This window comes from Carcharodon carcharias, chromosome 8 (genome assembly GCF_017639515.1).
Source record: "Carcharodon carcharias isolate sCarCar2 chromosome 8, sCarCar2.pri, whole genome shotgun sequence".
Classification (NCBI taxonomy): Eukaryota; Metazoa; Chordata; class Chondrichthyes; order Lamniformes; family Lamnidae; genus Carcharodon; species Carcharodon carcharias.
Window position 1 is genome coordinate 161941355 of NC_054474.1, and position 14482 is coordinate 161955836.

Here is a 14482-nt window from a genome sequence, read left to right on the forward strand (position 1 = left end):
TAGCTGCTGCATTAGTCTCATTAAACCATTGCTCTGCTACAGTCTGAGGCAACCGCAAGGGTATCATCAGCCACAGCCTCTGCGGATAGCCCTTGTCCCCAAGGAGCCATCCCTGCAGCGTTTGTGGACCCTGGAAGACTCCAAAGATCTGTGACAGACTGAGGATGTAGGCGTCATGCACACTCCCTGGAAACCGTGTGCGTACCTGCAGGATGCGTTTCTGGTGGTCGCATACGAGCTGCACATTCAGTGAGCGGAATCCCTTGCGGTTGATGTAGTCCGCCGTGTGTAGCAATGGAGACCTGAGCACCACATGAGTACGGTCAATCGCACCCTGCACCAGTGGGAATCCCAAGATCTGGGAGAATCCAATGGCCCTTGGATCCTGGCTGAACCGGTCCCGTGCGAAATGCACAAAGTTGTGTGCCCTCAAGATGATGGCATCTGTGACCTCATGGATGTATTTGAAGGTGGCGGCTTGTGATATCCCACAGGGGTCACCTGAGAAGACCTGAAAGGAGCCATTGGCATAGAAATTGAGCGCCCCGGTCACTTTGACAGCCACTGGCAGTGGATGCCCTCCACGTCCCCTAGGCGCCAAGTCCTGCAATAAGTGGCAGATGTGAGTGACCAGCTCCCTAGACATGCGCAGTCATCGGCGACACTGGTTCTCAGTCATCTGCAGGAATGACAGGCGGCGTCTATAGACCCTGGGTGTCCCTAGGCGCTGTCCAGTCATGGCTCGCTGTCGCTCCTGGGCAGTGTGAGCGGGAACCCCATCAGCCCCTTCTTCCTGAGATTGCTGCTCCTGACTTTGCACGACCAGAAGCCTCAGCTGCTCTTTCCTCCATCTTCTTCACTCTCTCTAGGCCATCAGGCGTACAGCTAGGTCACCAGGCTCCATGCTCCTGATATGGCCCTCCTGCATGAAAGAGAGACGTGGTTAGCATGGGTGTACGTAGCACCTTTCCTGGCCCTGTGTGATGGCCCCTTAATGCTTCCCAGAGAGTGCTGGCCACCCCTCAGATGGCCACATATGCGTGCACTGCATTGCTGTCCCATCGGCCTGCGACATGGGGGAGACTGCTCCTAACCGGGATACTGAGATTACAAGGGGCTGCAAGTGCCTCCAGCAGTGACTGCTACATGGCCAACGTTGGCGAGGAGATGGTACAGCATGTGCAGTCCAACTGCTCTGCAGTCCAGTAGAGTGTCGCGGACTCGCAGTCTGTGCTGGGGGGATGCGGGGATGGGGTATCATCTGGAGTGCTTGGTGGTACTTTGGTGCCTCCACATTGCTTGTGTAGGCGAGCAGTCTAGGAGCCCGATCCCAGTCATATCACTGTGGCTGTGCCTGAACTGTCTCAGCTGCAGAGGAGTGGTCAATTTATACAGGTATTGCGTGGCCACTTCCCTCACCTACCCTGCCCCTCACCTTGATTTCTTGTGTGCAGGATCCAACGCCAAGACAGCAGTTGCACTCCCCCCAACAACAGTCGCCTCCGAGGCTGGGCAGCAGTTGCCCCCGGATACCCCGCCACTGACAACAGTTGTTTCCATGGCAAGGCAGGACTTCACTCCGGTCCCCCGGCACCCTTGAAGCCTGCAAAGCAACAGGCAACCCTGGCAAGCTCTGCAGAATGATGCTGTTCACTCATCTCTAGTTCCCCCAAAGTGAAGGCCGGCAAGTGCATGTTGGCTGCATGTTTGCTGTGAAACATGGGCCTGGATTTTTCCTATGGTGGGTGGGCTGGGCGGGGGTGGGCGATTGCTGCCTGTGATCGGCTATGCACCGCCATTTTACACGGGCAAGGGAAGGAGTGGGAGTCGGGGCCTGCGCTCTTTCATGCATGCGTGCGAAAGAATGCAGCGCCTCAGGGAGATTGAATTCAAAATAAAACGTTTTAATAAATGATGTGAAAATTTATTTAAACATGTTCCTGTCACATGAGTTCAGACATGCTTGTGAAGGTGGGAAAATTTATTTATTTTATCAAAGTTTCAGGTAACCTCATCCTGCCCGTGGATGAGGTTTCCTGAAAAACGCGAAGGCTGCTTGGGCTTTTCGGCTGCCCACCAACCTTAGCGTTGGACGGGCAGCATTCTTAACTGGATTAATTACTTTCTTAATGGTCTTAATAGGCCACTGATATTTCGGCGGGCGCACAGCTGACTCTGGCCGCCGAACAAAATATCGCGATGGCACGTGATGATGTCAGGACACATGCCCAACATCATCGCATGTCATTTTACGTGTCAGCATGTTGGGCCCACCCCCCACACGCTGACCAGAAGATTCAGCCCACGTTGACGTGCTTTCCCACTGATGTGGACAGACGATTCAGCAGGGGTTCCAGGGCTTGGTGGGATGGCCTTTTAATGGCATGCTTGTATATTACAATGAGCTCCCCGACGACTGTTGGCGGGAAACGCGACCCGCTGTTGGAGGGCTAAGCGGATGATCACGACCTGCCTTCCCAACGTTGTGAAACAGATCTCGCCATATTGTCCGCACACGCCAACTATCACACCCGCCACCAGTGGCCATGGAAAATTTCGCCCATTGTCTCTGCTTCCACCACCCTCCTAGGCAGCAAGTTCCAGGTCATTACCTCTCGCTGTATAAAACACTAGATACCTATCCACATGTTAGTATCTCATCGTGTAATTTTGCACCTATGTCTTAAAAGTTACTTTCATAGTTAAAACTAGACTTTGAACACAATTCTACTTGTCAAAAAGGATATTTTGACCGAAAGTTGGTGGTTGCCATTGTGCTACTTTGTAATTAAATTAAAATGTAATGCAGAAAATATGTTTTGAATCAGAGCGTGGTTGTACAGTATTAAAATTGTGAAACTGCACTGCGCATCAAAAGCACAAATTTTTGTATTTGACTCTGATGGTTCACTTAAGAATGAAATCCTGTACTCTTCGTCATCTCCTTCAACATGTTAAAAACTGAACTTTCGCACTCATGCGCTAACAACAAGTTAGGAACAGGGAAAGCCAGAAAACAAAATGAGATTTACATGCTTTTGCTGAAGACACTTCTATGGCCAAGAAATAGATTTTTTCTAAAATTCCTTCTTTTGCCTTGAGAGATCAATTTAAGAGACGCTATTGATTTTGAATCAATTTTTTAAAAACATCTTTTTTGAGAGAAAAATTGATGCAGTTCCAATATGAGACATTGAAAGATGAGACCACTTAGCAATATGGTAGGAGGTCTAAGACCACATAATTCTAGGGGTTCAAGAACTTGCCTTCAATTAAAGAATAATCCGTTCCTACTATGAGAAGTTGAAAAAAAATGCTGAGCTGACAGCATTGTGGAAACACCATTGCCAGAAGGACCACATTGGTTGGTTTCCGGGGTGGGGGGGGGGGGGGGGGTTTGGGTGCTGAGCGGGCGCGGGATTTTATTTCAGTTTTTTATTAAAGTTTAAAGTCCTTCATGAGATCTCATCCCGCCCGTGGATGAGATTTCATGATAAATGCGAAGGCTGCCGGGGCTCTTTGCCTGCCCGCCAACCTTAAGGGTGAACGGGCAGCTCTGTTAATTAGTTTAATTGATATTTAAATGGCCTTAATAGGCCTTTGACAGCTCGGCGGGTGCGCAGCCGACTCACATGCACGCTGGCCGAACTGAAGATCTGAATGACGCGCGGTGACGTCGGGACACACGGCCTAAGTCACTGCGCGTCATTTTACGCATTGGTGAGCGGGGCCCACCCCCGCACACTGACCAGAAGATTCAGGCCCTGTTCAACTTAGGATCGGTGATAAATGTGTTACCTTGTTATGAAAATATAATAATTTTCATAATATTATTCTGGTTTATTGTAAAGTAGGTTATGGGTGTGAGTGTAGAATGATCTGTCTATGTGATTTAATTACATTGGAGTCAGGTAGACTGCAAGTTTGAAATTATCAAAAGAAGTTAGGCGTAGAAGTATATTTGGAATGCTAATGAGTAAACATGGATGCTGTCTTAGCATGTCAGGTGTGAAGGAAATTTGCATTTTTAGATAATGAACGATTTGTTTGGATTTCAAAGGGATGTTAGGATGTTTAAAACTAGCCAGCAGTGTGTTAATTTTTCTCAGAGGTTATTGACAATATTGGCAACATGTAAGTTTTTATATTATGAGAAAAGTACATTTCAAAAGGCATATGGAACAATGGAATTTACAAATTGAAGAGGCAGAAACATATATAAAGGAGAATGAATGGCTATGTTGTGGGGGGCATGTAAGATCTAACAGGAGTATGTGAAACAGCCTTCAGGAAGCCTCCAGCCATTTGTGCATAAGTCTATTGTGTCCAGTAACTAAAGTTGGAGACAAGCTTTTGGAATTCCACTGTCAAGTGGATACTGTGGTAACTTGCTGGCTTGCTTTTTAAATTTAAAATCTATTTTGGACTGTTGCCTTAAAGGGAGTGTGTAATTTAGACCCAAGTTAATTAGGAATTTTAGGATTTGTTGTGATATTAAGTAATTGTAGTCTTATTTATGTGCTTGAAATCTTTTCTCTTGTTAATAAATATTTCAATTTATTTTTTAAAAACCTCTAAAGGTCTTAGTGGACTTATTACTTTGGAATTCAGTACACGCATCTTCTTGTAATAAATACAAATTGCAAAACTGTTGTGATAGCCTGACCAGGTTTCCCTTGTGGATTTGGTCCACCTGGCACACATCATCTGCCATATCATAACATACCCTCATTCTGAAACTGAAAACAAGTAACACAAATATTTGCTCTTCCCATAGTTGTAGAATTGATCTTATAACCTAAGATTAACTATTCGGAAGTCAAATTCCAGGGGGTTGGATTTTCTATACTGTGCAATGGAACACTAGGAAATTAAAGTGATAAGAATTTTTTTTAAAAATGTGCAATCAGAAATAATAGCTCTTCTTTCTTTTGTTTTTAATGTCAGCTGACATAACTGAAGATGCTGAATACACTGGAGTTAAATTTACAGAATCACCATATACAATTAATTTGGTAGCAACTCCACTCTTCATAAAACCCAAACTGCCATACTACATCATAGTAAGTAAAAGGTGTTAGCTTCTGTACCATGAACTAACCTTCTTTGATGGTGGATTTTGTTTTGCAACATTTCTAATATATAACATTGCTATTAATATCAAAACCAATCAATCATCACTGTCCCTTTTTGGAGCAATTCATTTAGAAATATCGATCTCAAATAAGCTCATACACATAAAGAACTGAAAGAACCCTATGGTCCTCTCTTCTTGATTTTACAAAGTTTCAAACACTAATACAGATATTTGTAAATCACTTGACTCTGCCATTGTCACTAAAACAGGAACTATGTCTCATTCATAATCAAGGAGCTGGGGGAAATTTCACCTTAAATGTAACATTTTCCTCAACCACTGTCATAATATGCTTTTACATTTTTATTGACCAGTAACATGAAAGCAAGCCAATATAACTAATTTCTGGGAGCAGTTCACTTCCCATATTGTGTGCCATAAGGCCAATCTCAATGCTGTGCTTTGCAGGGAGCACAAAATTGGGCAGGCAGGCCTGAATGCTAGTGGCACCATACTGCCGACTGAACAGGATGGAGAGCTTTTGTTTGCTTTTGAAATCATTCTCACAGCATCCATGGCTTCATTATAACTCTGAAGCTTATTGTGAGATTAATGTAATGGAATCAATAACAAATTCCTTAAGCAGGATTTTTACCTCATTGGGTGGGCATGGTGGGCGGGCACAGGAGCAGCTGCGAAACTGACCACCGCCTGCGATCGGGCCCAGACTGCGATTTCACGCTGGCTGGCCAATTAACGGCCAGCCAGCATGAATCGCGCACTGAAACGCTCAGTGTTGCCTAGGTGCGGGGGGAGGAGGGTGAGCATGGAAGTCAGCACTTGTGCGCACAGTCACAGAGCTGCCTCAGGGAGCTGAAGATTTCTTACATTGAAAATAAAGATTTTAAAATTAAGGTCACATGAGCATGGACATGTTAAAAATGAGATGTAAAAATTTTTACTTTATTTTTTTAATTAACATTGGAAACCTCATCCCACCCATGGATGAAGTTTCCTCAAAAATCCAAAGGCCACTTGGCCTTTTCGCCCGCCCACCAACCGTAAGGTTGGACGGGCAGGGAAAAATTCACTTTAATTTAATTTATTAATGGGCTTAACAGCCCTCTGAATTGTCGGTGGGTGTGCTGCCAACTTCTGAGTGTGCCTGCCAACTGAAATATCCCGTGAATGTCAATGACATTGAGGTGCTAGCCCGACGTCATAGCGTGCTATTTCACGATCGTGTGTGTCGGGCACGCACCCGCCCACCAAGGTGAAAATTCAGCTTCTTGTCTTTTCTGCCCTATGAACTCTACGAGCAGGATTTTCAGTTCGGTGTGTGGGCGCGATCGACACGCACGAGCGTGAAATAACACGCAGTGACATCGGGCGAGCGTCCCGGCGTCATCGAGCACTCGTGCGATATTTTGGCTGGCAGACACGCGAGAGTCATCAGCGCATCCACCGACAATTAAGACGGCTATTAAGCCCATTAATCAATTAATTAATTTGAATCTTTCACTGCCTGTCCAACTTTACGGTTGGCGGGCAGTCATATAGGCCAGGCAGCCTTTGGATCTTTTGCAAAACCTCATCCACAGGCGTGATGAGGTTTCGAGCAATGAATTAAAAAACAATTTAAAAAAAATTTAAACTCATTTTACACGTGTCCCTGTTCATACGACAGAGTCACATGTGGGGACCTGTTTCCCTTATTTTTCAAATCCTTATTTTTCATTTTAAAAATCTTCAGCTCCCTGAGGCAGTTCTGTGCCTTGAGGGAGCTTTGGGTGAGCGCACCCCACCCCACCCCCCGCCACCCATCCCCCCCCCCCCCCCCGCCCCCCCCCCGCCCATGCATGCGCAAACTTCAGCGCTTGCACTCCTACTGCCCTGACCCTGGCAGCGCTGAGGCTCTCAGCATGCGTCTCACGCTGGATGGCAGTTAATTGGCCAGCCAGCTTGACATCGCAGGCAGGACCCGATCATGGACGGAGGAATGTTCCGTGGCCACTCCTGGGCCCGCCCGCCACATGGGGGAAAATCCTCCCCTATGTGTGCTGATCATCTGAAATGAACACTTTGTGGTTTCCATGTTATTCAATTTGAAGTGTCTTAGAGGAGAATGATCCTAAGCCCAACTGCAATTGACACCTTGCAGCAACTTTATCCTCTGGGGTGGCTCTGTTTTTATTAGGATTTTCTGATTCAACTACCTCAGCCTCCCTCAAGATTAGCTGAAGAGACAAATTCAATCTTGTATCTGTTGGTTCTGCCACTGTCCTTGGGGTAAACTGTGAAACAGCAACATTCAGTGTAACCTTTCCAAGCTACTACATTTGGACTGTCAGCCTTTGCATGGTAACTGAAGTTCTGATGTGCCTGAAGATTTTTTTATGTATATATATTAACTTGACAGATCATTAGTGGTTCATTTTCAAAAACCGTTTTCAAGGGCAACTAGGCATGGACAATAAATGCTGACCCAGCCAGCGAAGCCCACGTCCTGTGAATGAATGAAAAAAAGAGCTGCAATTGTTCTTTCTGAGAAGATGAGCAAGAGACAAAAAGTGAAATAAAGCTCAGACAGAAAGTAAATGGAATAGACTGGTAATTGGATGAAGCCGGATTCAGTACCGTTATCTTCACAGTAGCATTCACGAGAGCATATCTGAAGGCACTGGAATGAGTTACCATCAGTTGGTTGATTTTTGTCTTCATAACCTGGGTTTGAAGCATCACCTGGGTAGGAATCAGAAAGGAAAATCTGGTGGTGAGAATTGAACGTCCTGAGTCACCTAATATCCTTTCCTGCCAATGTGTAGCTCCTACTTGACACCTACATTCAGGCAGCATTGTTGAGGTCAAGAAGTTACTGGGCCATGTAAGTTGGTCAATCTGTGGTGCTATCATACCACCAATTTTACTTCATAGAGTATTAATGGGGTAACACTTTATTCAGAAAAAACATCATAATTATATGCAGCTTTCAATGTGAATATCCTGGTCTTGTGTTTAGTATGTTCCACTAACATAGTTCCAAGGCGGATAATCCTAAACATATTTGTATTACTTTCAAAAGTATGCAGTCACTCTCTGATATTACTTTAGGGAGTCAATATATCAATGATTAGGTCATATTTCATCTCATCATAACTTCTTTAACAGGCCCAGGTAAAAGACATTTTGGGATATCCAGTGGGAGATATCACAGTTACGATTTCTGCAGAAGCAGTCTTTGAAGATGGCGCAAGGAGGGAACTGATCATGGAAGGTTGGAGTGGAAGAAAGCAGACCAAAAAAGATGACGGAACAGTATTGTTCATGATCAACGCTCCAGCTGATATTGAAGAGTTAGAATTTAAGGTTGGTGGAGAAAGACAGCAGATCCCAGTCAGGATCAGCATATCTCACAGTATATGAGATGGGAATTAGATTGATAAAGGTGATTTGACATATTTTAAGCAATGCCAAAGGCACATATTGGTTATCTTTTAACGCAGAAGAAAGAATGGCTTTTTAATACATAGGTTATGACAATTATTAGTATTTTTAATTGTAACATTCTTTGTTTATTTTATGATTAATGCCATAGAATTAGCAACAGCAACAAGTGGGTCATGAAAAAAAATTGGTTTTAAGCAATTAACCTTTGAACTAGTGAGCATATTTACCTTGTCAGTAGTTTGAATATTCCTATGCAGATTTTTTAAAAAATTTGAATCCCCTACCTTTTGGTTCCCAATCTATTTGCTTCTCACTTCAATGATTAAGCAGGTGATTGCCAACGGTAATGTTATGCAAATCAGAATGTGGCTTATGACAGAAACTGGGGATAACCTTCCTACATATTTTTATTTCATCCATAGCACTAGCCTCTGCCTTGGATTCTGCTTGATTGAAAACTCATCATAATAGATGATTGCAGCAATGCCCTCATGTCTACCATTTCTATGCCTCCACTGGCTGTTCTTGCATTTTCTTTACCTGCCATAAACTATCTGACACCAGTACCAGATAACAAATGATGATCAGCAAAATGAGATATGATTTGAACATAGGACAAAATTATACCCCAAGAAGTGTCACCCTGACATTACAGGAACACAACTTGATTATTTGGTTAGATTTTCAAAATTGTCAGTTAGATCACAAGAGCCAAAAATCCAGCTATCTCTGGTAATTTGATTCAAATGCAAAGGATCGTTTTTGCTATGGTTAGGGAACAGTGTTATAGACATGCTATTGTTTTGGAATTTAGGGTGTAATTTAAAAACACTTGGATATATTGCAAAATTGGGTAAAGGCAAGGAAATGGTTTTAGCATTCTGCATCATTCTAAATAAAAATAAAGTATGAACTGTTTTTAATTTTTATTAAAAGTTATAGAGTTATGTACAGTTAAAACAGTGACCGCAGATTGTAATTTAATACAGAAGATTTGTTTTTAAAATTGCCTTTGTCTTTAATCCAAGACATTATCATTATCCATAATTGGTGTTGTATTACATTTCATTTCTTGCCAATATGATTAGACAAATTAAATTATTTATCCTTATAAATAAATATTCCAGATGGTTTAGACTTGAAGTGTGGGATAAGGTGAATACATATGTCTGTTGCTGATATTGTGTTTGCAATGAATTTCTAATGGAAATTAGAATTGATATGGTACTGAGTGGAAAAAAGATACTTTTTGACAGAGTAAAAGAGATGAAATCGAAGTCAAGCAACTCATGTGGTCCTTGATTGCTTCCTGGTGACTAATGACAAAGCAATTTTGACAGATATCATGGAGTATGACCTCAGAAAATCTAGTAGAGGAAAACTATGTTTTTAAAATGGTCCATTTTTATTTCTTGAAATGGTGGTGACTCTATCTGCAAGAAACTGCAATGGATATATAGGCTGGAATTTTCCAGACCCTCAGGCCGATGATATATTCTGGTCCCGCCAATGTGAACAGAGATTTCAATGGCTTGCCTGTCCTGCCACAGGGGAACCCTACGACTGGAAGATTCTGGCCATAGAGTTAATTTATGATTTTTAATTTTCTATGCTCATGTCACATATGTATATATAATATACATATATATAGAAACAAGCTAAACAATGTTGGCAAAAATAGAATACTCAATGAGAAACTGAAATATGGATTTTAACTGATGTTGGATTTCTGATATAGTTATCCATATGCGGTAGCAAAATGGGTGCTGGCTGATTTTAATTTGGTCTCATTTGAATCTATCCAGCCAATGTCCCACCTGTTCCAGGCAGGAATCAGCAACAGAAGATTGCATGCCCCAGAGCCTATGAGCTAGCTCAACATAGGTGGTAGGATGAGGTTTACAGAAGTAGCTCACGGGCATCCTGTGTTCGAGGAAGCAGAAACCTGGGGTAAGGGAGTCCTAATCTTTCCCTGTGAGCCTGGAGGAGCACTCCTCATCTTCCTGCCCCTACAAAGAAAAGAAAATCACTTGCCTTTGTTAACCTCTACTGTTGCTATTCTTTTTCTATCCTGACTTCCCTACTCAGGCCTGAATTAAAGTTGTTTCCCAATAATGTCACTGGAACAAAATTGCATACTTATAGATGGATCCCAGCAGCTTTGGGCAGGAATCCTTCCTGCCTGTTCAGTAGAGCAGATTAAAATTGTATACAGCAGGATTCTGAGGTGACTCTGGGGCGGGCAACAAACTTACAAAATTTTAACAGTCGGCCTGCCTTGTAGCTGTCAGATGGTTAGGGTTAAAATTGTCTTCATTATGCATGTTCTACACTCCAAGATTTTCTACAGGGTATATTCAGTGTGCAATGTCAGTTGTATTTTACAGAAAGATGTTTATACCTAGAATTCCATGTAAATTAAATTGTGTTATCAGTTGGTAGTTAAATGTGGCTTCGTGAAGATTTTCTAAGTCAAGTTTGCATTTAATCTAAATGGTTTTCACCACAACTTCTTTTTTAGATTAGAACTGCTGTCGAAGATGAATATTCCATCCCCAGGTTATACACAGCAAAAGCTTATCAGTCAATCTCTAAAAGCTACCTGTACATTACTTGGACAGGAGGTTTCCAAAAATTCCATGTAGGGGATTATCTTACTGTGAATCTTATCGCAAGTAGTCCCTATTGGAATAAAATAAAACACTTCCACTATCAGGTAAAAATGATTTATTACTGTTTTTATATTACTGTCTAATAGGTATTTCCATGAAAGCCTGATATTTAGTATGTCTTGGAAAATTTGACATCTGTTTATATATCTAAAAAGTATTCTAAAACCTTTATAATTATGTACATTTCCTGTCCATCACACTTGATGTTAGTCTTACTTCAGATACTGCAAATTTCAGCATTGCACTTGAGAAAAAAGTATAAATAAACAAAAACAGCCATTTGCAACCATAGTAACATCGATCAGGACACAAAATACCAAAGCCACTACATCTACAAGCTCTTAATTAACCTTCTCACGAACAAAGCCAGGGCTTTGATCTCCATTCTGAATAGCAATTCACCTTTAGAGCTGGGTGCTTTTGACCTGGAGCCAAAATTGATGAGCACTTCACAATATGCAATTCTGCCACCAAGCGACAATTAAACTCTGTGACTTGAGTTTGTGTTTAGTTAGCAAAAATTAGAATTTATTCCCTTAAAGAAACATAGCTCCACCAACAAAAGAATAATGCAATATGTATCACATTGTAAAACTCTTGTCTTATGAAGCAGTACATAATACAGCTTAATATTAACAATGACAAAGGATTTCCACTCATAATATATTTAAAATGGTACATCAGCATGTATAGATGCCATTCTCCAGTTATCACATTCAAAATCTGCACTTTGTTACAAATGTGTGACAATTTAAAATGATTCTAAATCGTAACCTGCAACCAACAAGTGCATCCCAATTCACAAAGTTACTTAGCTGAACAATTTTTAAACTTTTAGAGTGACTAAAGGCTGTTTAATTAGAGCAATTATCCATTCTGAATTTATGGACCATATTAAACACACCTTAGCAGGAGAACTCATTATGTACTAATACAGTGTTTATTCAATTTGCCATGAACAACACCACTGGAAACATACTGATCACATATATAAAAATGGTGTATCTAGTTTGCATTTTGGCTGTCACACTTGGATTTCACTTTTGTCTATGTGTCACTCTTAACTGGAAGCTCGGTTAAACAGGTTACAGTGCTACGTTTGCATCTTTCTCAGGTAACAAAAAAGAGCCCTTTTTGGAGGTGGTACTGTAGTAAGAAACAATGGCCAGGATTTTCCATGCCTGCTGGCGTTGGGCATGTTTGGTGGCATGAGCAGACAGTTTGCGATCGTCCACTCAGTCTGCCAATGGCGGGCTGCATTCCCCGCCATCGGACATCGGGAATCTCATTGTAATACATCAGCAGATCATTATAAAGCCAGCCCGCTGGAATCATTCCCCCACCCCCCCCTTCCCCTCCCGCTGAACGGTCTTGAGACAATTGTGACGTGCAGAAGTCGAGACTTACCACCAGGGCCTTGCTCACATTGCGGACATCCGAGGAGCAGAAGATGCTGGAGCCCGACAGCAGCGGGATCCTGGGGGAACACCCATGGCTGCTGGGTGGATTCTCATGGACATTGGTCTGCTGTGAGCAGCTCATGGAAATTGGAAAGTCACTGCTGATGCTCACAATAGATGATGGTCGAGGGGCTGGGAGAGGAAAGTCTAGGATTGACTTGGAGAGGAAGATTTGTCGGGGGGGGTGGGGTAAAGATGGCCGAGGGGGAATGAAGGTGTCGGGGCGTGAGGTTGGGAGGGGAGAATGCAGGTGTTGGGGGTTGAGGTTTGGGGGGTGGTGAATGAAGATGTCGGGGATGAGGGTGGAGGGAGTACGGGGGCAGAGGGGGTAATAGAGGAGAAGATGGCAACTGGGGAGGTAGGTGTAAGGGAAGGAGTTCAGAGGGGGGAAGGAGTGCAAAGAGGGGAGGGAGTCTGGGCAGAGGAAGGAGTGTGGAGAGGGGAGTGAGTAAGGGTGGAGGACGGAGTCAGGAAGGCGGAAGGGGTAAAGCTGGAGGAAGAATTGAGGGTGTCTGAGGGAGTCAGAAGAGGGGAGGGACAAAACGGGGGTGAGTCTGTGGGATGAGAGGATAAGGGGGTGGGAAGGGGTTCCAGGGGGATGAGAAGGGGTTCTGGCGGGGAAGGGGTCCAGAGGGGTTGGGGAGGTGGGGGTGGTCTGGAAGGAGAAAGGGGTTCCGGGGAGGAAAGGATCCAAGGGGGGAAGGGGTTCCAGGGCAGAAGCGGTCTGGAGAGGGGAAGGTGTTCTTGGGGGGGAAGAGGTCCAGAGGGACGGATGACCAGGTGAACATGCACGGGAGGGGTCTGACGGGTCCATGACTGCCTCAAACTGAGGGTGGGTGTGGTATGAGGTAATGGTGAGAATGACCGAAGGTAGAGTGAGGCGGTAGGGTGGGAGTGTGAGGGTTCGACGGTAGCAGTAGGTGGGATGATGAGGGTTCTTTTTGGGGACCTGGAGGCAGACACGGACCCTGGGAGTGGGAAGGAGGAGGTCGGGGAGGTGAATGTGGATGGGGGGTAGGATTTTTGGTAAGGAAGGGAATGTGCAAGTTCACCTGGACATCCCCAAAGGATAAGGGTTGTGGCTGGTAGTCCAAGGATGGAAGTGGAAGGTGATGCCGGGGCGTCAGCCGTGATAGGATAAAGGAAATCGGTGACTGGCAGAGGGGAAAGGAAGGTCGAGCGGACGAGAAACTGAATCCAGACCATGCTGTTCAAATCAGAAGTGAAATGACAGTTGTAGTGGGCGAGACCAGTCGCTGCATGGGAGGGTGATCATTGCGTGGGTGGAGATGCAGGTCAGCTCAGATGGACAACTGAAAGCGAACCCCAGCAGGCAGCATTCAAAATGCTCAGGACACTGAAGTGAGTATGATATGTGAAGGATCTGCGTGCATGGGAGAGTGCTTGCACGAGGCTCCGAAAGGCCCTGCCACACACACTTCTCCCTCCAGAATCACTCGTTGGCCAGCTGCTCCCTCTGCGGTGACAAAGGTCAAGGTTCAGGGGCTCACAGACAAAGGGGACTTGGAGGGAGAGTACAGCCTCTGATATTCCTGAGTGGATGACCCAAGGATGTCCAGCTGACACTCCTCCTCACTCCGTGTACCCGGCAGCCCCAGCCTGACTCCTTGAGGGGAAAGAGCACCTGGAGGGACTTAGAAGTGCCCCGTTTCCCTCTCGCGTTGCCACCCCAAGAACTCACCCATGGCTCCCGCAATGGAGTGCAGGTCTGCACACATCTCTGCATTTTGCTGGACCAGGGTCTCCATGGCATCAACCATCCTCCCCATGGAGACCTCCATACACGCAATTGTGGGCATCACTTC

The 14482-nt window shown here is 44.3% G+C and overlaps 1 protein-coding gene across 1 annotated transcript in view; it reads left to right on the top strand.

Moving 5' to 3' along the window:
* c5 (complement component 5) overlaps window positions 1-14482 on the top strand; it is a 155378-nt gene that overhangs the window by 44073 nt on the left and 96823 nt on the right. Inside the window, exons 10-12 of the mRNA XM_041194155.1 lie at window positions 4948-5063; window positions 8246-8443; window positions 11046-11240. Of these exons, the coding sequence (XP_041050089.1) occupies window positions 4948-5063; window positions 8246-8443; window positions 11046-11240 (509 nt within the window). The remainder of the gene's footprint in view (window positions 1-4947; window positions 5064-8245; window positions 8444-11045; window positions 11241-14482) is intronic.